The sequence below is a fragment of the Oryctolagus cuniculus genome, chromosome 3, assembly GCF_051225735.1.
Source record: "Oryctolagus cuniculus isolate XC-2025 breed Fujian yellow rabbit chromosome 3, ASM5122573v1, whole genome shotgun sequence".
NCBI classification, from domain to species: domain Eukaryota; kingdom Metazoa; phylum Chordata; class Mammalia; order Lagomorpha; family Leporidae; genus Oryctolagus; species Oryctolagus cuniculus.
The window spans coordinates 140,458,488-140,481,804 of NC_142869.1; the positions used below are offsets into that span (position 1 = coordinate 140,458,488).

General features: G+C 42.6%; 1 protein-coding gene across 2 annotated transcripts in view; it reads left to right on the forward strand.

Moving 5' to 3' along the window:
- The window catches only part of RELN (reelin), a 539,369-nt gene that overhangs the window by 259,807 nt on the left and 256,245 nt on the right, over positions 1-23,317 (forward strand). For both annotated transcript variants that reach the window (XM_051849694.3, XM_070071183.2), the window contains exon 7: positions 18,479-18,575. In XM_051849694.3, coding sequence (XP_051705654.3) covers positions 18,479-18,575 — 97 coding nt within the window. The remainder of the gene's footprint in view (positions 1-18,478; positions 18,576-23,317) is intronic.

Below are 23,317 nucleotides of genomic sequence, written 5' to 3' on the forward strand. Positions count from 1 at the left end.
TGAGTGAATTTTCTTGACAAATACAAAATGTGACTTTTATGTGGTTCAAATTCTGTTGCTTTTTGGATCAATACAATGTGATTTATTGTGCATCACGCATTTTCACGACTGATCTAATATATGCTTTCTTGGCCAAAGTTATAGATTTTGTGTCCCTTTTACTTAAGCTATGGTTTTTCATACTTTTAAACAACTTTTTTTTTTTTTACTTTAAAAACCAGGTACTTGTTTCTTCTTTCAAATATTCTACAAAGTCAGTTCACTGTAGCCATTATTGTCCACAATCTCCTTCACTGGGCCTCTTTAAAATTAAATAAAATGAGGCTGGCGCCGCGGCTCAATAGGCTGATCCTCCGCCTGCGGCGCCGGCACACCGGGTTCTAATCCCGGTTGGGGCGCCGGATTCTGTCCCGGTTGCCCCTCTTCCAGTCCAGCTCTCTGCTGTGGCCAGGGAGTGCAGTGGAGGATGGCCCAAGTGCTTGGGTCCTGCACCCCATGGGAGACCAAGATAAGCACATGGCTCCTGCCATCAGATCAGCGCGGTGCTCCGACTGCGGCGGCCATTGGAGGGTGAACCAACGGCAAAAAGGAAGTCTCTGTCTCTCTCTCTCACTGTCCACTCTGCCTGTCAAAAAAAAAAAAAAAAGATTAAATGAAACGAAGCAGCAGAAGAAAAAGAAAAGGAAAAACTATGATAAAAGAGGAGCCTCTCATTATCGGGCTTTGTGGATGACCTTGTGGAACGAACGGTGTCAGAGATGCTGAGACCAAGCCAGGGTTGAGCCGTGAGCAAGCCGCCTGCTGCCTGGCCACCTTGGGAGAAGCAAACAGCTGCTTTCCCTCACAGAGCTCCCTTCCCTTACAGCAGGTCGGGCAAACGCTGTCCTTCCCGTATTGTCTTGGACATAGATGAGTGACAGGTTCTGACACCTTGCCTCCTGTCATGGGAGCACTCAGCACCAGTTAGTTCCTTGCCTCTTCCTACCCTCTTCCCTGTCCTTCCCTCCATCTCTCCCTTCCTCTCTCTTTCTTCCTCCTGTGATGCATTTGCCTATCAGACTGTTTCTCTCCTGTAAGCACAGATAGGATCATAAAATGAGTATTGTTAAATAGTATTAAGCTGGCCAGTGCCGCGGCTCACTAGGCTAATCCTCCGCCTGCAGCGCCGGCACACCAGGTTCTAGTCCCAGTTGGGATGCTGGATTCTGTCCTGGTTGCTCCTCTTCCAGGCCAGCTCTCTGCTGTGGCCCGGGAGTGCAGTGGAGGATGGCCCAAGTGCTTGGGCCCTGCACCCACATGGGAGACCAGGGGGAAGCACCTGACTCCTGGCTGCAGATCAGTGCATCACGCCCGCTGTAGCAGCCATTTGGGAGGTGAACCAAGGGAAGGAAGACCTTTCTCTCTGTCTCTCTCTCACTGTCTAACTCTGACTGTCCCCCTCCAAAAAAAGAAAATAGTATTAAGCTAATTTATTTAACCGAGTCCTCAAGTCTCCCTCAGTTACAGTTGCATGAAAAACAAGCATTAAATATATCTTATATTACATAATCTGTGAAATATATATTCAGGAAAATAACATTTTAGGGGCCGATGCTGTGGCGTATGAGTGAAGCCACCAGGTATGGCACCAGCATCCCATTTGGGCACCAGGTCCAGTCCTGGCTGCTCCACTTTGATCCAGCTCCCTGCTGGTGCCCCTGGGAAGGCTGTGGAAGATGGCCCACGTGCTCCTGCACCCACTTGGGAGACGCCAGAAGAAGCTCCTGGCTCCTGGCTTCAGCCTCACCCAGTCTTGCTTCTTGTGGCCATTTGAGGGAGTGGACCAGTAGATGGAAGATTGCTTTCTCTCTCTCTGTAACTCTGCCTTTCAAATAAGTAAATAAATCTTTTAAAACAAAGTAGCATTATAGCAGAATCATAGAAGATCAAACAACAGTACCAGATTCTTCGTGCCCCTTACAAATAAACTCCCTAGAGTCAGAAACTAGTATCTAATAAAATCATATATCCCAGTGAAATATGTCCAATAATGTTAACAAAGCCTCTCTTTGTTTTGGAACCTTGTATGTGTTGGAAACTCTTGTTCTCCAGTGAACATTTTTGTCTTATAATATTGCCTTCAGTTATTTTTATCCCATAGAAAAATCAGAAACCCACTCGCTGCTTTGTGGCAATGAGGAAAAGAGATCTGTGTGTATCCATGCCCTGTCCCACACCAGCAGATAGAAACAGTGTCTGGGGGTGCCACGGATAGTCAAATTCCATGACTCTGTCCCCCCAAAATCTGCTTCAAATGTCAAGTGTCCTCTCTTATCTGAGCATGTTTCTCACAAAACCGGTAGTGTCAGGTGCATTGTTTAGTTTGAATTTTTAGGGACAGACCAAAAGAGAAAATAATGAACTTAAGTTACATCTGTTCAGTGTTGGACAGGTAGGTCAGGTTTAAAACTTAAATCGTTCACAAGTTATATGCTTCTTTTTTAAAATCTTTTTATATGTATATATTTTTTGACAGGCAGCATTAGACAGTGAGAGAGAGACAGAGAGAAAGGTCTTCCTTTTCCGTTGGTTCACCCCCCAAATGGACGCTGTGGCTGGTGCGTTGCAGCCGGCGTGCTGCGCCGATACGAAGCCAGGAGCCAGGTGCTTCCTCCTGGTCTCTCATGTGGGTGCAGGTCCCAAGCACCTGGGCCATCCTCCACTGCACTCCCAGGCCACAGCAGAGAGCTGGCCTGGAAGAGGAGCAACCGGGACAGAATCCGGCATCCCAACCGGGACTAGAACCCAGTGTGCCAGTGCTGCAGGCAGAGGATTAGCCAAGTGAGCCGCAGCACCAGCCCACAAGTTATATGCTTCTTTATCTAATGAACTTTTCATTTGATTTTATGTAATTCATTTGTGTCTAAGTTTTTTTTTTAATCTCATGCACAAATGACTTTAGGTTAAAAAGCAAGGAACATAAAGACATAAAGCAATATTCCTGTTTTTGTGAATGAAAGTAACAGCTTAGTTACTCTTCCAAGCATTTGATGGTGTTGGAATAGAACCGAGAAACTCTTCCACATCAGCTCTCTTGGATGTACTCTCTACCAACTCAGTTAAAATATTCAAATTGATTTAAAACTCAATAAATATAAAAGTTCAATTAGTGCAAAAATATAGACAAGGAAAATGAGCCTTACCCCCACACTAGTCCAGTATTCCCTGTCTGCAGAGGCAGCGACGGGGTTAAGAGTCTCTGTTACAGTTAGAAATTCTGTCTGCAAATGTGGGTATCAAGAAATGAAACTTGGTTCTTCCATAACGGCACTTGATTTCTGTTTATTGTCCCCTGCTACCGAGTTGGTGGAGATTTCATTTCAGCCAGCTCTGATTTGCCCTCTGCCATGTTTTCTGCTTTTGTGGCAAAGTTTCTGTTTCTGGGGGCTTGGAAAGGCAGGCACTAGGCAGGGATGACCTCTGGTCGCCAGGTCCTCTGTCTCACTGAGATAGCCACCACACAGCCTGTCACCTCCTCCTGTCCTGGGAAGAGCATTCCACACAGACAGCCTCCACTCATGTCCTAACCAGGCCTTCAGGACAGTCACTCTGCATTGAGCCCTGCTCAGTGGCATTGAAACCAGTCTGCTGCTCCTGGCCCTGGGCCATGGGCATCTTTGCAGTGTTCAGTGGTGTGGCCGTGGATTCTTGTTGCTCTTGGCTCCCCGGGTCTCCCTGGGACGCTGCTAGCAGAGCGCCCCTCCATCTTCCCACTCTCCCAGCCGCTTCGGATTGTCTTTGAATGAGAGATGTGACATGGAGTCCCACGTGAAGAAAGCAGCAGAATCCCTTCAGGTGACCTAAGGGCACCTCAGGGCCTTGATGAGGGTGAGGCTTCTGCACTTTAACTTTGCCCTGCAGCAGGGCTACGTGCGGGTGCAGCCCCGGCCCACAGCGCTGGCCTCGTCAGTTCCAGTGCGCTCTGGAACTTGAAGGGCTGAGAGCACACACAGGTGCTGCAGCACCATCTCACCAGTGCAAGGGCAGTCAGCGCTGCTGCACCGCCAGTGATGGGGTGATCAGCAGGGCCTCAGCCCTGCACCAACACTCCCCCACAATGCGAAGAAGTAAATAACTACACTTAGAAGAATGTAAGGAACCACACATATGTTATATTAGCATGTTACTGAAATAGCTACTAATTGTGTATCAACTACACTATTTTTTAATTTTTTATTTTTTTATTATTATTATTATTTCCCCAGAAACCTTTTATTTAAGGAATACAAACTTCATGCTTTTCATAAGCACAACTTTAGGAATATAGTGATTCTTCCCACCATACCTGCTCTATCACCCACACTCCCACCGTCCTCCTCCTTCCTCTCCCATTCCCAGTCCCATTCTCCACTAAGATCCATTTTCAATTAACTTTATTTACAGAAGACAACTTTATACTAAGTAAAGATTTCAACAATTTGCATGATAAAAAGAAAACTGTTCCTCAACAGTCAAGACAAGGGCTGTTCAAAGTCATTGCATCTTGAAGTTAATTTCACTTCTTTTTTTTTCTTTAGAAACTTAATTAACTTTAAAGAACCCAAGAATGATATATCTTTTGTGAGCACTTAGACATAACTATAATTTATGAGACAAAAGAATATCCTCCACTTAATACACTAAAAGAAAGTAAATCCTTGAGAATGAATTTTATCATTAATTAAGGAAGCACCTAAGAAAACAAGCAATGGAGTTGGACACTTAGGCAGAACTAAAACTTATGGGACATAAGAATATCTTCCATGTAATACACTAAAATGAAATAAATCTTTGAGAACAAGTTTTACTGTTAACTCTCATACTACAACACTTTGAGAACAGAGGTCCTACATGAAGAGTTAGTGCACAGTGACTCCTGTTGTTAACAGTTAACACTCTTATGTATGATGTCAGTGATCACCCAAGGTTCTTGACATGAGCTGCATAGGCTATGGAAGCCTTTTTTTTTTTTTTTTAAGGAAAAGGGTTTATTGGGGAAAACCCAGCAGACCAGAGGGAAGGAGTGAAGAAGGAAAAAGAGAGAGTAAGAGAGAGTAAGAGAGAGAGAGAGGAGAGGAGAGGAGAGGAGAGGAGAGGAGAGGAGAGGAGAGAGAGCGAGCAAGCTGAGAGAGGAGCAGAGAGAAGTGAGGAGAGCAGAGAAGAGAAGAGAGAGCGAGGAGAGAGAAGCGAGCATGAGACGAGAGGAGAGAGAGAAGCTGAGAGGGAGCAGAGAGACAGTGAGACAGCAAGAGAGAGAGAGCAAGAGGGAGCCACGTGTTCAGGAACAGGTCCTTTTAAAACTTTGCTGGAGGGCGGGCAGGGAAGCAGGAGCAACGAATCCCATTAGGATGGGGGTGGAGCTTGACACTGGTGGTCAGGCCATGTGGCCACCTGGCTTCCAGCAATGGCAGCAGGGGCTAGAGCCTAGGATGTAGATCAAGGTGTAGATCACACCATAGATAAAACTGCACCATTTTCCTAACATTCCCCCCTTTTGTTTTTTATAAAGCAGGAGTTGTATGGGATTACATTAGCCCAAAAGTCCAGGAGGGGTAGAGGGACGATGACCTGTCTTTTGAGCTACTATGGAAGCCTTTTGAACTCACAGACTCCTTCAATATTTAGACAAGGCCATAAGCAAAGTGGAAGTTCTCTCCTGCCTTCAGAGAAATGTACATCCTCCTTTGATTGCCCCTTCTTTCCACTGGAGTCTCACCCAGATACGTCATTTAGGACATTTTTTGCCACAGTGTCTTCGTTTTCCATACCTGAAATGCTCTTGTGGATTTTTCAGCCAGACCAGGGTGCCTTAAGAGCTGATTCTGAGGTCAGAGTGTTACTTAAAGCAATCATCATTCTGTGAGTCTGCTGTGTGGTCTGCTTTCCCTGTTGGAGCATTCACTCCTTTCTAATTCCATCTATTATTATTATCAGACACTTAATCCTATTTATATGATCACTTTAACACTTAATCCTACCCATATGATCATTTTAACACTTAAGATGGTATTTTTACCACCCAGCTTAAGGGGATTTGGGGTCCCATGGCAAGTTTATAAACTGTACTGTAAGTCGATAGGAATGTATGCAGAACTATACAGCTTTACAGTTACAAACTTCATACACTTCATGTTTACAACTTCAGGAACATGGGGACTCTTTCCACCATGCCTGCTCTCCCACCCACACTGCCATCTCTCCTCCTCCTGCATCTCTTATTCCCACTTGTATTTTTTACTAAGATCTATTTTCAGTTGACTTTATATAATATGATAAAGTCTATAATAAGTAAATAGTTCAACAAATAGGATAGGGAAAAAAACTATTCCTCAACAGTCAAGACAAGGGCTGTTCAAGTCATTGCTTCTCAAAGTGTCAATTTCACTTCTACAGATTGCCTTTTAGGTACTCTATTAGTTACCACAGGTCAAGGAGAACATATGGTATTTGTCCCTTTGGGACTGGCTTATTTCACTAAACATGATGTTTTCTAGATTCATCCATTTTATTTCAAATGACCAGATTTAATTTTTTTTAACCACTATGTAGTATTCCATGGTATACATATCCCATAATTTCTTTATCCAGTCTTCAGTTGATGGGCATTTTGGTTGATTCCATGTCTTAGCTATTATTAATTGAGCTGCAATAAACATGGGAGTGCAGATAACTAATATGCTGATTTAATTTCTCTTGGGTAAATTACCGGGAGTGGGATGGCTGGGTCATATGGTAGGTCTCTATTCAGATTTCTGAGGTCTCTCCATACTGTCTTCCATAGTGGCTGTACCAGTTTACCTTCCCACCTACAGTTCGGGTACCCTTTTCCCTACATTCTTGCCAGCATTTGTTGTTTGTTGATTTCTAACTGGGGTGAAGTGAAACCTCATGGTGGTTTTGATTTGCATTTCCCTGACAGCTAGTGATCCTGAGCATTTTTCATGTGTCTGTTGGCCATTTGGATTTCCTCTTTTGAAAAATGTCTGTTTAAGTCCTTTGCCCATTTCTTAACTGGGTTGGTTTTTGTTGTTGTTGTTGTTATTGCTGATTTTATTGATCTCTTTATATATTAGGGTTATTAATCCCTTATCAGTTGTATAGTTTGCAAATAATTTCTCTCATTCTGTTGGTTGCCTCTTCACTTTCCTGACTGCTTATTTTGCAGTACAGAAGCTTCTCAGTTTGATGTATTCCCATTTGTTTATTTTGGCTTTGATTTACCTATGCCTCTTGGGTCTTTTCCAGGAACTCTTGCCTGTGCCAATGTCTTGCAAGGTTTGCCCAATATTCTCCAATTATTTGATGGTATTTGGTTCTAGAATTAGGTCTTAAACCCATGTTGAGTGGATTTTTGTTTAAGGTGTAAATAAGGGTCTTGCTTCATACTTCCGCATATGGAAGTCCAGTTTTCCCAGCACCATATGTTGAAGAGACTGTCTTTGCTCCAAGGATTGGTTTTAGCTCCTTTACCAAATAGAAATTGGTTGTAGATGTTTGTATTGGTTTCTGGCATTTCTATTCTGTTCTGTTGATCTACCCACCTGTTTTTGTTTTTGTTTGTTTGTTTGTTTTGTTTTTATTGTTATTTTTGACAGGCAGAGTTAGACAGTGAGAGAGAGAGAGAAAGGTCTTCCTTCCGTTGATTCACCCCCAAATGGCCGCTACGGCCAATGCACTGCACTGATCTGAAGCCAGGAGCCAGGCGCCTCCTCCTGGTCTCCCATGCAGGTGCAGGGCCCAAGCACTTGGGCCATCCTCCACTGCCCTCCCGGGCCACAGCAGAGAGCTGACTGGAAGAGGAGCAACCGGGACAGTATCCGGCACCCCAACTGGGACTAGAACCCGGGGTTCCAGTGCCGCAGGTGGAGGGTTAGCCCAGTGAGCTGCGGTGCTGGCCTACCCACCTGTTTTTGTACCAGTACCAGGCTGTTTTGATTATAACTGCCCTGTAGTGTAACTTAAAATCTGGTATTGTGATGCCTCCAGCTTTGTTTTTGTTATGTAAGATTCCTTTAGCTATTGGGGTCTCCTGTGTTTCCATTTGTTTATTTCAGCATCATTTTTTTCTGTATCTGAGAAGAATGTCCTTGGTATTTTGATTGGTATCACATTGAAAATGTAAATTGCTTTCAGAAGTATGGACATTTTGATGATATTAATTCTTCCAGTACATGAACATGGAAGATTTTCCCTTTTTTTTTTTTTTTTTTTTTTTTTTTGGTGTCTTCTTCTATTTCTTTCTTTAATGTTTTGTAATTCTCATCATAGAGATCTTTGATAGCCTTGGTTAAATTTATTCCAAGGTATTTTATTTTTATGTAGTTATTGTGAAAGGGATTGATCTTAGAAGTTCTTTCTCAGCTGTGGCATTGTCTGTGCATATTTTTATAGTACATTTTTTGAATTGAACTATTTTAATGTGTTGTAAACACTGATAATACATCATATGAATAGAGAGAAGTCTTGACTTTAAAAAAAAATACCAAAGCAACAGCAACTAGAACTATCCCAAATCTTGCTTCAGGAGGATGAGTTCTACATCCACTCAACGGAATGCTAGTCAGCGGTGAAAAAGAATGAATTATTGATGTGTTGATAGTCACAACAACATGGACATCTCTCTAAATACATTAAATGAAAGAGGCCAAGCCTCAGAGAGTTGGTTCCTTTTATACGAGTTCCAGAATAGACAACATTACGCAACAGGCTAGAAATCAGAATAGTGGTTGTTTCAGGGATAGAGACTTAACTGGGAAAGGACAATTAGGATCCTTGGGGATAATTATGTTACATGTCTAGAGCAGGTATAGGATGCGTAGATAGTGACATTGTCAAAACTTGAGAACTATGTGTTTTATTGTATAAATTTATCAAAGAAAAATTCCAAGGTGAGTGTTCAGCAGTGAAGATGCGTTTGTCCCGCATTGGAGTGCCCGAGTTCATGGTCCAGCGCTGGCCTGTGACTCCAGCTTTCTTCTAATGCAGACCTGGGGCAGCAGCAGTGATGGCTCAAGTACTTGGGGTCTTGTCACCTGTGTAGGGACCTTGGATTGAGTTTCTGGTTCTGTGGGTATCTGGGGAGATGAAGCAGATAGGAGCTTTCTTTCAGTCTGCCTCTCTGCCTCTCAAGTAAATACATTTTCAAATTTTTAATAATAAGAAAAGCAATGAGAAAAATAAGAAGTACATGATATTTCATTCATGACTTGAGGAGAAAAAAAAAAAAACAAGGGCAAGAGAGACCACATGTGCTAACAGAACGAAAAAGCGAGTGAGTTTTTAAAAATGATCAAGTTTGCTTAAGAAGTATCTTTACCCTCCAAGCAATTACAGAGTCAAGAAAGAACCTGTGTTTTGTTTAAGTTCTCTCTTTAATGCTTGTTTTCCTGAAGATCACAGAAGGCGTCTGGAGCCGTGATGTCGCTGGGCTCTGATGTTCTAGTGGGACATGTAGCGCTGTTAGAAAACACAATGATCGATGGCAGCTGGGTGGCAGCAGCTGTTCCCCCTCGAGCACAATGATAGAACAATAATTCCAGCAAAGAGGTCCTGTTCAGCAGAGATCAGCTCTTTTGGAGGAGGAAGTAAGTGGAGGAGTGAATCATGATGCTGACGGGGGCCGTGAGACATCAAGAAGAAAGACACAACGGAAGTTGTCTCAGCACCTGGGGAACGGGAGCACTTCCACTGATGGGCTTACGATACAGCAAGACCCCAAGCTCACAGGCAGGGGAGCTGAAGCCAGGGCTAGCGTTGCTGGAACCAAGAAAGGACTGGAACACTTACTATTTCACATGTAAGCCCGGGTGTTACGGGACCCAGGGAATGGAGATCAGAGACTCTGCTGCATCTGGTAGTCTTTGGAAAATGCTGGTTTGTTGGAGCAATTGATGTGAAACAGAGCCAACACGTTGTTGATTTGGCTTCCAAAAGTTTGCGTTGCCTGAGAAAAAAGTGATATGAGGAAAGAATACAAAAACACTGGGATTTTCGGATGAAGGGGTGAATTATTCTAGCTGGAGCATTATTCAGGGACAGCTTAGCTCATGAGAAGAGAAGTCAGGGCACGGTGTAGTTCACCACCCTCCACAAGTGACAGAAGCAAAGGGGCCTCACCACTCAGTAGCCAAATGTGAGAGCCACAGACCAAGTGGGGTTTCCAGGTAATCAGGATGCAGCGAGACCCACAAACACAGAAACTGAGAAAGAAATTGGATGGAAGTGTGGCCACGTTGTTCAGTGTCCAGCAGGCCCAGGGGCCATGAGCCTGACAGGTGGCGCTGGTGAAGGGGAGCACAAGCCTTGCATCTTGTTTTTAGGAGCAGGTGACTACAGGAGATGGTGAGGAGATGAGAAAGTCAGGCTAAATATATACTTTCTCTGATGCCATTGCACTCTGGCCAGGAACTCTGGTATATCTGTGTTATCTTTGCACTGTGGAGTTACGATTTGATGCTTGCAGTTGAGTGGTCCATCTTAGGTGCACCTTTCTCTTTTTTTCTCTTACTCGCCCGCCTTTTGGTTTCTTCAGCCCTCTCTTCTATTTCTCACTCTCTCTCGGTTGTTAACTTTTTCCTCTAATGACGAAACTCTCCTCTAACTTCCCACTCTTGCTTCCTCCCCCTCCTTCCTCCTCATCTTTTATCATGATGTGATTGCGCTGGGGGGAAAAAGTCTCATCTATCTTAGAAAGGTTAACCAGCGAGTGTCCCACTAATACGATGGGATGTGAGTCTCAATACTTATTATTTCCTTCTTTAGTCTCTGTGTTAGATGACAGGAGTAAGAGCCTACTCGACGTAATGAAACGTGTACCACATTAGAAACGAGTGGGAAAATACTTCTTCAGACAGCATATAGTGGAGTTCACCATAGTGGGAGGTCAGAAGAGTGTGTGCAGTTGTGGGATTTGAGAGGGGTTATTTTTAACCCAAATAACATGTGTCATCCTACCTATTAGCAAAGAAGCGATCACATTTTTTAAATCCCTGGTGAAATCAGAAGCATTCTCTTACCTTCCTCAGTGAGAAGTAATGAGAAAGAATGAGCTATAAATGGAGTTTGTTATTTTCACATTTAAACCATGTGTTAGCTCCTTAGGGGAGAAAAGAAAAGGCTTGACATAGCTGAAGGTGGTATCATTCTCAGTCTTACAAAGTGAACTTTCTCATGTTTTTTTCTAAAAATGCCCCCACAAAGAGAAAAAGATTAAAAAAACACTTACTTGTTTAAAGTTTGATCTTTCACTCTGAAAATGATCATGAAAATTGCTTTCAAGCCAAAAGTCATGCCCTCTTTATTTATTTATTTATTTTCAGATTTATTTTATTTAGTTGAAAGACATAGTTACAGAGATATGTAGAGAAGAGAGAGAGGTCTTCCATCCACTGGTTCACTCCCCAGATGGCCGCAACGGCTGGAGCTGCACCAATCCAAAGCCAGGAGCCAGGAACTTCTTCCAAGTCTCCCATGCAGGTGCAGGGGCCCAAAGACTTGAGCCATCTTCTACTATTTCCCCAGGCCATAGCAGAGAGCTGGACTGGAAGAAGAGCAGCCGTGACTAGAACCAGCGCCCATATGGGATGCTGGCACTGCAGGCCAGGGCTTTAACCCCCTGCGCCACAGTGCCGGCCCCACCCTCTTTATTATAAAGCCTTCTCTCTTTACTATAAAATACGCTCACAAGTTGAGCATACTGGTTATTGAGGTTTCAGTAGAAGGTACGAGGAGCTCTGGGGTCTCTGCAAAAGTCGGTGGACGGCCCAGTGCCCCCTGGCCTGTGCAGGGGCTCATTTATGCTGGTGGATTCTTGTCACTGATCTGGCATCTGTCTACAAACTCACCTGTCAGCTTTGTCAGCACACAGGATGTGATCTGTACCTGGGGCCAGAGACACTCTGGGTCAGGAAGTTAAAGGAGTTGTTTTTCTTTTTCTTATCCAATATCAAGGTACTTTTTAATAGTTAGAACAAACATCGTTCAAACTGTTTGACTCTCCCTGTTCAGAAATACTGGTGAGTAGATAATTCTGCCTAGAAGGCTTCCTGTGAGGCTGAGCACAAGACCATGGCCCTTTCCATGGCAATAAATTATGGATAGATACGAGGAGGCCTTGGGTCCTGGGGACAAATGGCCCAGATCTCCAGTGAGAATTTGATGCTAACTGATTGTCAGTGAGTTTCCAGGTGATTAACTTGTTTCAGCCGAGTGCCTGGCTGAAGGCTGAGTGATTTCACCCTGATCTAAAACGAGGTAAAGAGTTTTGTCATTAGCTTACTCTTGAGAAAATAATATTTCAATTATTTATTCCTTGCTATCAGGATGCTGTCACCACCATCCATTCATAAATCCCTGGCTGTGGAAAGGAGCCCAGATTTCTCATCTGTGCTGCTGTTCTTTCCTGCAACCGGAAAGCCCTTCTGAGTCACTAGGGCGTGTGGGGACCCCAGTCTGCAGGCCCCCGTCAGTCTCTTGTGTGCCTGCTGAACAGGGAGTTGGGCGTGGCTTCATGCCTAATCATTTTAAACTCAGGATAAAAGGCATAATGATACCTTCACAAGTGTTCTCTATACTGCTGAAGGGCACATCACCTGTGAGTCTTTGTTGTAAGACATAAACAGCCAGCTAAGTAATAAAAAACAAAGATAGAGAACCAATACCAATGTCATAAGCTTGCAAACCACCAAGGAACTTGTTAACAGCAAAAAACAAAACTCTGCTTCAAAGCATTTCTTTCTCTTTTATGTTTATGGTTTGGCCCTAGTTTTGTTGGTCAGCAAGTACAATCCTTCATATTTACTGATTCTTTTATCTGTTTGTTAGTTAAAAGAATGATAGTGTACTTAAAAAATAGATTTTGATGAATGAACTAAGGATGTATCTAAGCAGGGAGTTATTACATTTGATTGTAGGTACACGAGTCCAGTGGATTCACTCCTACTTTTTTCCATGAAGTCTGTGTCAGTTCTCTTACGTTTGTACATTTTTCATTGGCAAAACAAAATCCTCCTATCCTATAAATGAGAAACCAACTGTTAAGTCACTGTAGATTTATAAAATAAACTATGAAAGTAAAAAAAAAATGACATTCTTGGAAATGCTCATTGTTTCTATAGGATTGGAATGCTTTTTCTCTTGCTGGCTGCATAAGGGTGGAGTGGGAGGAAGGTTGGACCAGGAGCCATGGTCTGTATAATAAGGGGTGATGAGATGCAGTGATATTGCCAGTCCCCTCTAACTCAATGGTCTGTGAATGCGAGTAATAATAGATCAGCTGCAGGTGGAGCCTAAGCATGTGATAAATAGGCCCAGAGAGGGTTCAGTAAATTCAGGCTTTGCATGGTCTTTGAGGATCACAGAAGCATTCCTTGTAATGCCTTTTAATCGTACTGTTCAGCGCAGAATCTATTTTGAGGTGAACAATTCATATATGCCATGGCGCTTGTCGGATGCCTACGTTGTGTGTTTCACATTGGGAAATAGGAAAAAGAGGGAAGAAAGGTCTCTTAGATGAGGGAGACAGTTGGTATTACTTGTTGTAGTAGGCCGAGAAGCAATTCATTTCTAATGCTTAGCCAGGGAGGTAACATTCCTTTTTAAACTGAAAAAACAACAGTCTGCTTAATTGGGGGGGGATCATTTAAAACTTCCTTCTCCCCCCAGATCTCCAGAGAATATTTCACCTAACTTTATATTTTCTTCAGAGAATGAGAAAGTAAGATAGAAATTCACTTGGGAGGTCGTAGATTTAAATGTCAGCCACAGATAGCAGTGGGCTTTTTTGTTTGTTTTGGGGGCTTTTTTTGTTTTTCAGAGACTAAAGAAAATTGGACCACTCACTGTGTAGCAAATTGTGTGTACCCTAGTTCTTAGGAATTATAGAAGTTTTCCTAAAGGAAGAGTAAAACTTCAAAATCTGGGAATCCTTATAGACAGTGTCCTTTGGGGTTCAGTATCTAACTCAAGGGGCAGCTTCCACATCAGAATACCTGGTTTGATATCCAGATCTGGCTCCTGACTCCAGCCTCCTGGCCATGGAGAATCTGATAGGAAGCAACGATGGCTCAAGTAGCTGGACCCCTGCTACCTACACGGGTGACTTGGATAGCATTTCCAGCTCGCAGTTTTGACCCAGCCCTTGCTGGTAACCAGGGAGTGAACTAGTGCATAGATGCTTGGATGCTTACTCTCTATCTCCACCACCACCACTCCCACCTCCATCCCAGTCTCTCTGGTTCTTGAATAAAAAAGAAATTTAAAATACCAAACTCCACTCAACCAAATTAAGCTGTCAGATACAGAAGTTCTGAGGAAGTGAGGAAGAGAGGACTGGAAGAGCACATAGGCACTTGAGAATCGCCTTAAATTTGGGAATGATTCTCTTGGAACTGTAATGTTCATTTGTATCGGTAGGTTTTGAAAATTCACCTTGTCTTTCTGCATTGGATCATTGTTCTCATCTGGGAAACCATGACCACCGGTGGCTCTCACAGTATCCAGCAAAATAATCTTAGTGAATTTTGTGCTATTGTGACTGAATGCCCGAGGCTGGATCGAAGGCTGAGCTGTGTTTTGGCTCATGGTTCTCATCCAGGGTCGAGCAGGTGCATCTGAAGATGGCCTTCTTGCAAGCACAGTCCAGACACAGTCCAGGCATCACTTGGTGTGAGTCAGGGAATGGTGGGAAGGACCAGCCAAACTGGCTGAAACAGCAACCACATTCTTGAGATAACCCATTAACCCATCCATCCATCAACCCATTAATCACATGAATGAATTAATCCATTCATGAGTGAAGAGCCCAAATCATGTCTTAAAGGGTCCCACCTGGTCCCACCTCTTAATATCTCAGAATGGGAATTAAATCTCAGCATGAGTTTAAAGGGGAGAAATCATCTTCAAACCATAGCAGGCTTCATTGTGTTCATGATGAAACTATGACCTATCATCCTTTTCTGATGATACCATGCATGAGTGCAGATGTACAATGCTTACCCTGAAACATAGAAAAAAAGTATTAGGAAAGTGACATTATGATTCACACAAGTCACCTTCATAGGTGGCTCATATTGGTTAGCAACATGAATATGATGAACCCACTGCCAATGTTCATGGAAAAGCAAGTGGAAGTAGGGTGGATTAATACACACTGACGAGTCGTGATGAAGATCAGAGCTTTGCACACACCGGACGAGGCGATATGATTCTTCCCCGGAGATCTACTCTTGGACCCATTCTCTTTTTACTTTGAATGCCCTCTTCATTCCCACATCTCCTGAAAACATGCACTCCCCTGATTTCAGGCAGATCCTGAGACAGTCATGTCAGCCCCATGAAGTCCCGAAAGTTCAGCTTGTTATCTCCAGATGTCAGCGTAACCAGAGAGCAGTCAGCTTCCAAGTCCCCAGTTCCCATGAGCTGTGCCGTCCAGCGTGGTGTGGGCATGTTGACTGCTCAAAATGAGACCAGTCTGAACTGAGATGTGCTGTAGGTGTAAAATATGCTCTGTGATTTGAAGTCGTCCTTAAACAAAAAAGTATATAAACCCCATCCTTAGTGATTTTTATATCAATTACATATGTGAAGATAATTTAAATCTACAGATTGAGTGTTCCTTATCTGAAATACATCATACTGGAAATTTGTAAAGTCCTGGAGATAACAAAGCACCATGAAGAACACAGATGTCTAGAAGGGTTGTTAAGGTGCATTGAGAGTAGTGCTGTATCTCTTTGCTTTTCTTCCTGTGTTTTTCTTTTGTTCATTCTTGTTATTCTGCAAAATGGATGTTAGTCTCCAGATACATCAAACATCCATTATCTGTTCATTGGTTCTGTAATTTCAGGCTGTGGGCAAAATTTCCCTTAAACCATGTGCATATATCCAAGTTCTGCCTGAACGCCATTTAATCAAAATTATGGGAGGAGGGTGCCTGTAATCTATATCTCTCATATAGATATTATGTTTCTAATATACTGTGGGCTAGAGAACTGCTGCTCATTTTGTAGATGGAAAGCTTGCCATAGAAAGTGCCACAGGAGGCCCGAGATTTCACATCAACAGTGAGCTTTCCCTTGAGAGTCCCAGGAGGCAGGTGGCAGGTAGTGAGCTGAGATTTGAACCGTTTTGTCATTTGTTGTCTTTGTCAACGTTAGTGTTTCTCCCAAGCCGTTTCATAAGGGCTCATCTGTACTAAAGATAGAAACCCACTAAAATTTTTACTACTTCTCTGTACTGTTATCACATCCACACCCAGTCTAAAGACTTAGAAAATGGTAGTAATGTGTTCATGTAATAGGTTCTTGGTTGGGGGTGGAGGGGACCCCAAATACACCAGTCCTGGAGCAGATGACAGTGTAGAAATCTGTGAGATAGAATGATGATGATGATGGCGATGTCGGCTAACACAGCATGCCTACTATGTGCCAAGTGCCCAGCTAAGGGTCTTTAGACCTAGTTCTGAATCATAGCTCTATGAAATTGTCTTTTTTTTTCATTTGTTCATTCAACAGCAAATATTTCTAGGATGCAACACAGTGCAAATGATGATGAGGAGACGGTTTATTTCCCTTATGAGGCTTCTACTGCACCTCTTCTGATGGCAAGGACATTTTATTAGGCAGTTGCTTCCTAACAATCCAGAGGGGATTTAAATCTCCTGCTAAGACTTGTGATGCTGTGTGATACATTATAAATAAAATTACAACAATTCTTTTTTTCTTAAATTAAAAGACACTTGACCTTAGTGGTCCCCTTATCTGGCAACACAACTCAGAAGATTAAAACAATGCCAGTCACTACTTCACTTGGTAAAATACAGGAATGCTTACACTTCGTATCAGTCAGCTTTTCCTTACTTTAACTAAAACACTTGGGAGGACCTTGTTGGGGAGAGAACAGGTTTATTTCAGCTCCAAGTTTGGAGATTCACAGTTCAGGTCCCCCTTGGTCTGCAGCCTGGTGGAGGCAAGCACTGGCAGAGCGGGTGTCCAGAACCATCACAGGCTAAGCCAGGAAACCAGCACGCTGGGCTGAACTCCGCTGAACAAATCACCCCTCTTTGGAGAACTGCCTTCTGAGGGCACCCCTCAGCCCACCATGGCCTGAAGACCTTCCCCTGGGCCACCTCCTGGCTGCCATAATTAGGTCAAGCCCCCACCATAATCCATCTACCACTAGCATTGATCCATGAAGTGTTAACTTGAGGTGTCTGCACACGTTTGGTGAGCCAAGTTCTGTTTGATCCGTAACACTTTTTGCCCAATTTTTTACTTATTTTTTTTTCTTCTGCCTCGTAGCTCTATGGGCCACCTTATCTCCTCACTCTTTTGTCTTCCTGCTTGGATGGAAGTTCCTACTTCCTTTTGCAGAAATTAACAAACAGCTGAAAGGGCATAACACAACGATCTCTGAAACAAAGGGCATGGTGCCCTTTCCACAGAGTTTGGCACTTGGAATGTGAAAGTCATTGAAAATGTTCTTTCTGCGTGAAATACAGCTCTTATGTGGCTTGAGGTTCAGACAGGGGAGACATAGATCTTTCTTGCTGCACCTTAGGTGTGTAATGGTTGTAGGTTGAAATGCCATAATGCAGAACATTGTAAATGTTACTGCAAGTATGCAAAGTCAAATCCCGAATATCCACACCTTCAATTTCTATTCCATAGGCATAAATAAATTTATTTTTAAAATCTTTCCCTAGTATTTTTAGCCACTTCTTTTTTATCAGAATCAAGTAGCTGATTATTTGCAAGGTTAAAATAACTCAGTATCCACAATTTGCTTCAATTTGTTTTTATTTCATACAAATATGTAGATTAAATATAATCTGATTCCGTTATTCTTAGGTAGGATACATACAGGCAAATGTATTTAAGGACAATCATTTTAAACATTTATACTGGCCGTAACACAGAAGAAGAGGTTTCAAATTTGTAAGACCCATTTTGGTTTCAGAGATACAGATTTTTTAGTTCATTATATGAGTGGATATTCCTTTGCTTGTTTTTGATACTTGTGAACATCATTGTTCTGGGCCTACTATGTGTTATATGTAATTATTGACAACACCACCTTTCATTATTAAATACCTATTTTGAAGTTGGTTCTGTACTCCTGGCTTTATATACACTCTCCCTTTAATCCTCAGAACTGTATGATATTAGGTTATCTTCCTTTTTTCAGACGACGTTAGGTAACTTGCCCATCACAGGGAATTACAAGGTAATATCCACTTACGTAATAAACTAAAATCTCTGTTATCTCTGAAATCCAGGTACATGAAAGGATCGTGATGTGTCTTCAGGTCTTTCTGATCTCATAATACAGACTCGCGTGGCTTCCCTCGAAGTGCTGACTGAGGCTGGACAGCAGTAACCGTCCCCTCTTTCCAGTAACCTGAGCAGTAAGCCATCCTGTGCAACGTGGTTCTCAGACTAGGATGTGTTCTCCGTTCCTGCAGGACTGACTGTAGCAACTGCGAGACTGGAGAGCAGTGTGGCGCGATTATGCACGGCAACGCCGTCACCTTCTGTGAGCCCTATGGTCCACGGGAGCTGGTACGTATGTGCTATCTATGCCCAGTATGCCATTGTGCCATTTGCTGAGCAAAAGGTTCACTTACAGTCTTGTAGCACAGGTGAGCACTGGACGCCTTACTGATGAGTCCCATGTGAAGTATCTCACAATCGGGAGGGGTGATTTTATCATCTGCTTTCAGATGTAAAAATAAACAATTCTGTGCTAAAATTGACAATGCCAACAGATCTCATTAAACATGATGCTTTGCTGTGATGAGATGGCTTCTTAAAAAAATTGAGTTTGATGATGTATGAGGACACTTCAAAAAGTTGGTGGAGAAGTAGAATTCAAAGGTGAGTTTATTCTGACGTAAAACCACTTGAAATCTGTGCATGGTTTTCCCATGATGCATGTGTTCCACGAACTGTTTTGAAAACCTCTCTTTATATTTCAAAAAATTTTGCACCAAAATATGTATCTTTTGCTTCCATTTTCTCATGAACTTTTGGAAGCACCCTGTTATATGACATACCATGGAAACACACATGTCACACCTAAAAAGAAATTGACTTTTTTTCTTTTTTTTTATCTTTTATTTAATGAATATAAATTTCCAAAGTATGACTTATGGATTACAATGGCTTCCCCCCCATACCGTCCCTCCCACCCACAACCCTCCCCTTTCCCACTCCCTCTCCCCTTCCATTCACATCAAGATTCATTTTCGATTATCTTAATATACAGAAGATCAGCTTAGTATACATTAAGTAAGGATTTCAACAGTTTGCTCCCACACAGAAACATAAAGTGAAAAATAATAGATGATTTTTTTTAAATGATGATGAAATCAGATCAGACCTATTGTCATGTTTAATCCCAGTGAGAGTCAAGTTGGGAATTGATAATTTCTTTTTTTTTTTTTTTACAGAAGATCAGTTTAGTATACATTAAGTAAAGATTTCAACTGTTTGCACCCCCATAGAAACACAAAGTGAAATCTACTGTTTGAGTACTCATTATAGCATTAAGCCTCAGTGTACAGCACATTAAGGACAGAGATCCTACATGAGGAGTAAGTGCACAGTGACTCCTGTTGTTGACTTTACAAATTGACACTCCTGTTTATGGCATCAGTAATCTCCCTATGCACCAGTCATGAGTTTCCAAGGCTATGGAAGCCCCTTGAGTTCTCCGACTCTTATCTTGTTTAGACAAGGTCATAGTCAAAGTGGAGGTTCTCTCCTCCCTTCAGAGAAAGGTACCTCCTTAAAAGAAATTGACTTTCCACACTCTTGTACGGAGCCATGCTCTGAAAATTGTCCTTGTTTTCCCCTTATATTCAAAAATGTTAGATGTTTAGTTTTATCGCATTATCTTTCACTGTTGCTTCCCAATCACTGAGGAACTTCGATAGCTTGGAACTGAAAGAGCACCAGTGCCTTCAGTACTTTTTGGCTGGTGCCGGATTGCACTGGAGCAGTTCCCGTCCCCTCCTTGAGATTCATGAGCCCCTGCTGCTGGCATTCTGGGCTGAAAGCCCTGGAAGCACCAGCTCTCAGCCTGTGGCTGCTGAGCCTTTAGCCTCCCCACCGGAGGACTACACTCGTGTCTTACTCCTGAAGGGCTATGACTGCAGCACATGGGTGCTGCCCTGGCTCCGTTGCTTTGCCCTGCACTCTGCTTGTAACATCTCTCGCCCTGTGCCTTTCTGCTTTTCAACTTGGACTTCAAGGCTTGTTCTCTGGTTGCATCCTTCACTCCTTTGTCACACATTGTGTTCACAAACGTGTACTTTAAGGCCGGCGCCACGGCTTACTAGGCTAATCCTCCACCTTGCGGCGCTGGCACACCGGGTTCTAGTCCCGGTCGAGGTGCCGGATTCTGTCCCGGTTACCCCTCTTCCAGGCCAGCTCTCTGCTGTGGCCAGGGAGTGCAGTGGAGGATGGCCCAAGTACTTGGGCCCTGCACCCCATGGGAGACCAGGAGAAGCACCTGGCTCCTGCCATCGGATCAGCACAGTGCGCTGGCCACAGTGCGCTGGCCGCAGCGCGCCAGCCGCGGCAGCCATTGGAGGGTGAACCAATGGCAAAGGAAGACCTTTCTCTCTGTCTCTCTCTCTCACTGTCCACTCTGCCTGTCAAAACAAACAAACAAACAAACAAACAAACGTGTACTTTAAAAGGTGCCAAAAGATTTGCTTTCAAAGGAAAGGGAAAACATAGATAGGCAATTAAAGGAAGATTTAGTTATCAAAATGCGAAAGCCAATTAATTATTGTAACATGGCTTTTATTTTATGTTGCTTGAATACCCCCTTTCATGGCAATAGATACATTTAATTTATTAAAGATACAAGCTTCAGAACATTGATGAATTGAAGAGTTTTGAATTGAAATTAGAACACAAACAGAATTAATTGGATGCAAATTAAAATAATAGGTGCTCATAATTCAAGTCTCAAAAATCGTATAACGTTCCTGCAGACAAATGTGACTCTGCTAGTAAAGTTCTTGAAAAAATAGATTTGCCAGTACATTTTAAATGATGTACCATGACTGAATTAATTATCTATAAACCTTAAAACAAAATTAAATTTTTGCCGTAGTTAATTGAGCTTAGAATAAATGCCTATTTTATAAGGTGCCCTTATTCAGTAGTATTAATGGAAATGCGTGGCAAATTCTTTTTGTTTCTACTGATTAGAAGAAAATAAAAATATCTTGGGGCCAGCATCATAGTGCAGTGGGTTAAGCCACCGCATGTGACACCAGCAGCCAATATGATTATAGGTTCGAATCCTTGTTGCTCCACTTCTGACCCAGATCCCTGATAATGCTTCTGGGAAAGCAGCAGAAGATGGCCCTGCCACTCATGTGGGAGACCTGGATGGAGCTCCTGGCTCTTATCTTAGGCCTGGCCCAGCCCCAGCTGTTGAGGTAGTTTGGGAAATGAACTAGTGGAGGGAAGAGCTCTTTCTTTCTCCTCTGTAACTCCGTGTTTCAAATAACTAGAATAAATCCTTTTAAAAAGAAAGAAAGAAAAGCATCTAATTACACAACACCAAAATTCAGATTTCTATAGCATGAAAACTAAAATATAAAGTTTATTTGATATGTTTACATGTATATTTATTCTTGATTATTTCACTGTATCCCAGATTAAAGTTGATACCCAGTGGGCTAGTACTAGATTATGTTATAGAATTAATGTGATATTAGCCTATGAACTAAAAAGGAAAATATTCAAAATGCTTATCTTCATCTGAGATATTTTAAAAAGGATTCAAGTTTATATCCCCATCATAAGTATTTCCTCAAGATGGAGTTTTTACTTCAGAGTCAAAGGGAATAGACAGATTGAGAAAAATCTCAATTCATCTTAAAACATGATAAAAGCAGGGTGATGTCGACAGTTGACTCTGACAATTTTTATACTTTATTGGTTTCCCGGAAGCAGAAATAGCCAGTCACTCCTTGGTATCCAAGGTGGGATTGGTTCCAGGATTCCTGCAGATTCCTCAAACTGTGGATGCTTGAGTCCCTTATATAAAATGGAGTATTTTCATATAACCTGCACAGACCCTATTACTGTACATCATCTCTTATTATTAGGTATTCCTTATGATATCCAATAAAATTTAAGTAATCGTCACGTGTTGTTTAGAAAGAATGAAAGAAAACACATGGCTACAAATGTTCAGTACAAATGCATTTCCTCCCAAAACTTTTCTCCCTGCAGTTGGCTGAAACCGTGTTTTGTGGAGGCAGAATCCACAAATGTGGAGAGCTGGCCGTGTATTGTACCCAAGTTGTGTTTATCAAAGACAGATCAAAAACAAGTGAAAAGCATGGAATTCATTTATCCATTACCATTATGTTTGCCAAAATACAACCTTTTTTTTTTTTAACGATTTTATTTATTTATTTGAGAGGTAGAGTTACAGATAGTAAGAGGGAGAGACAGAGAGAAAGGTCTTCCATCCACTGGTTCACTCCCCAAATGGCCGCAACAGCTGGAGCTGTGCCGATCTGAAGCCAGGAGCCAGGAACTGCTTCCTGGTCTCCCCTATGGGTGCAGGGGCCCAAGGACTTGGGCCATCTTCTACTGCTTTCCCAGGCCATAGCAGAGAGCTGGATTGGAAGAGGAGCAGCTGGGACTAGAACAGGCACCCATATGGGATGCCGGCGGCACAGGCGAAGGATTAACCTACTGTGCCATGTCGCCTGCCCTAGTACAACCATTTATGTTGTACTTCAAAACTAAATCCAGGGGTCGGCTCTATGGCGTAGTGGGTAAAGCCACCGCCTACAGTGTCAGCATCCCATATGGGTTCCAGTTTGAGTCCCGGCTGCTCCACTTCCAATCCAGCTCTCTGCTATGGTCTGGGAAAGCAGTAGAAGATGGCCCAAGTCCTTGGACTCCTGCACTCGCATGGGAGACCTGGAAAAAAACTCCTGGCCCTTCCACTTAGGTAGTGAACCAGTGGATGGAAGACCTTTCTCTCTCTCTCTCTCTGCCTTTGCCTCTCTGTAACTCTGCCTTTCAAAGAAATAAAGATAAATCTTAAAAAAAAAAAAAAAAAAAAAAAAAAAAAACAGGAAAACCTGAATCCAGTCAAATGTGTTGTGCATGAGAACTGGTGAATGTTATCAATCCTCAGACATCATTTTTTTAAAGAATGTACATTCTTATTTTTCATAAATCTAATTCTTAGTGAAGTTGTAAAACAAAGAACCACAGGCAAAGGCTATTGATAGGCTAAGGATTTAACTTTCTTTTTT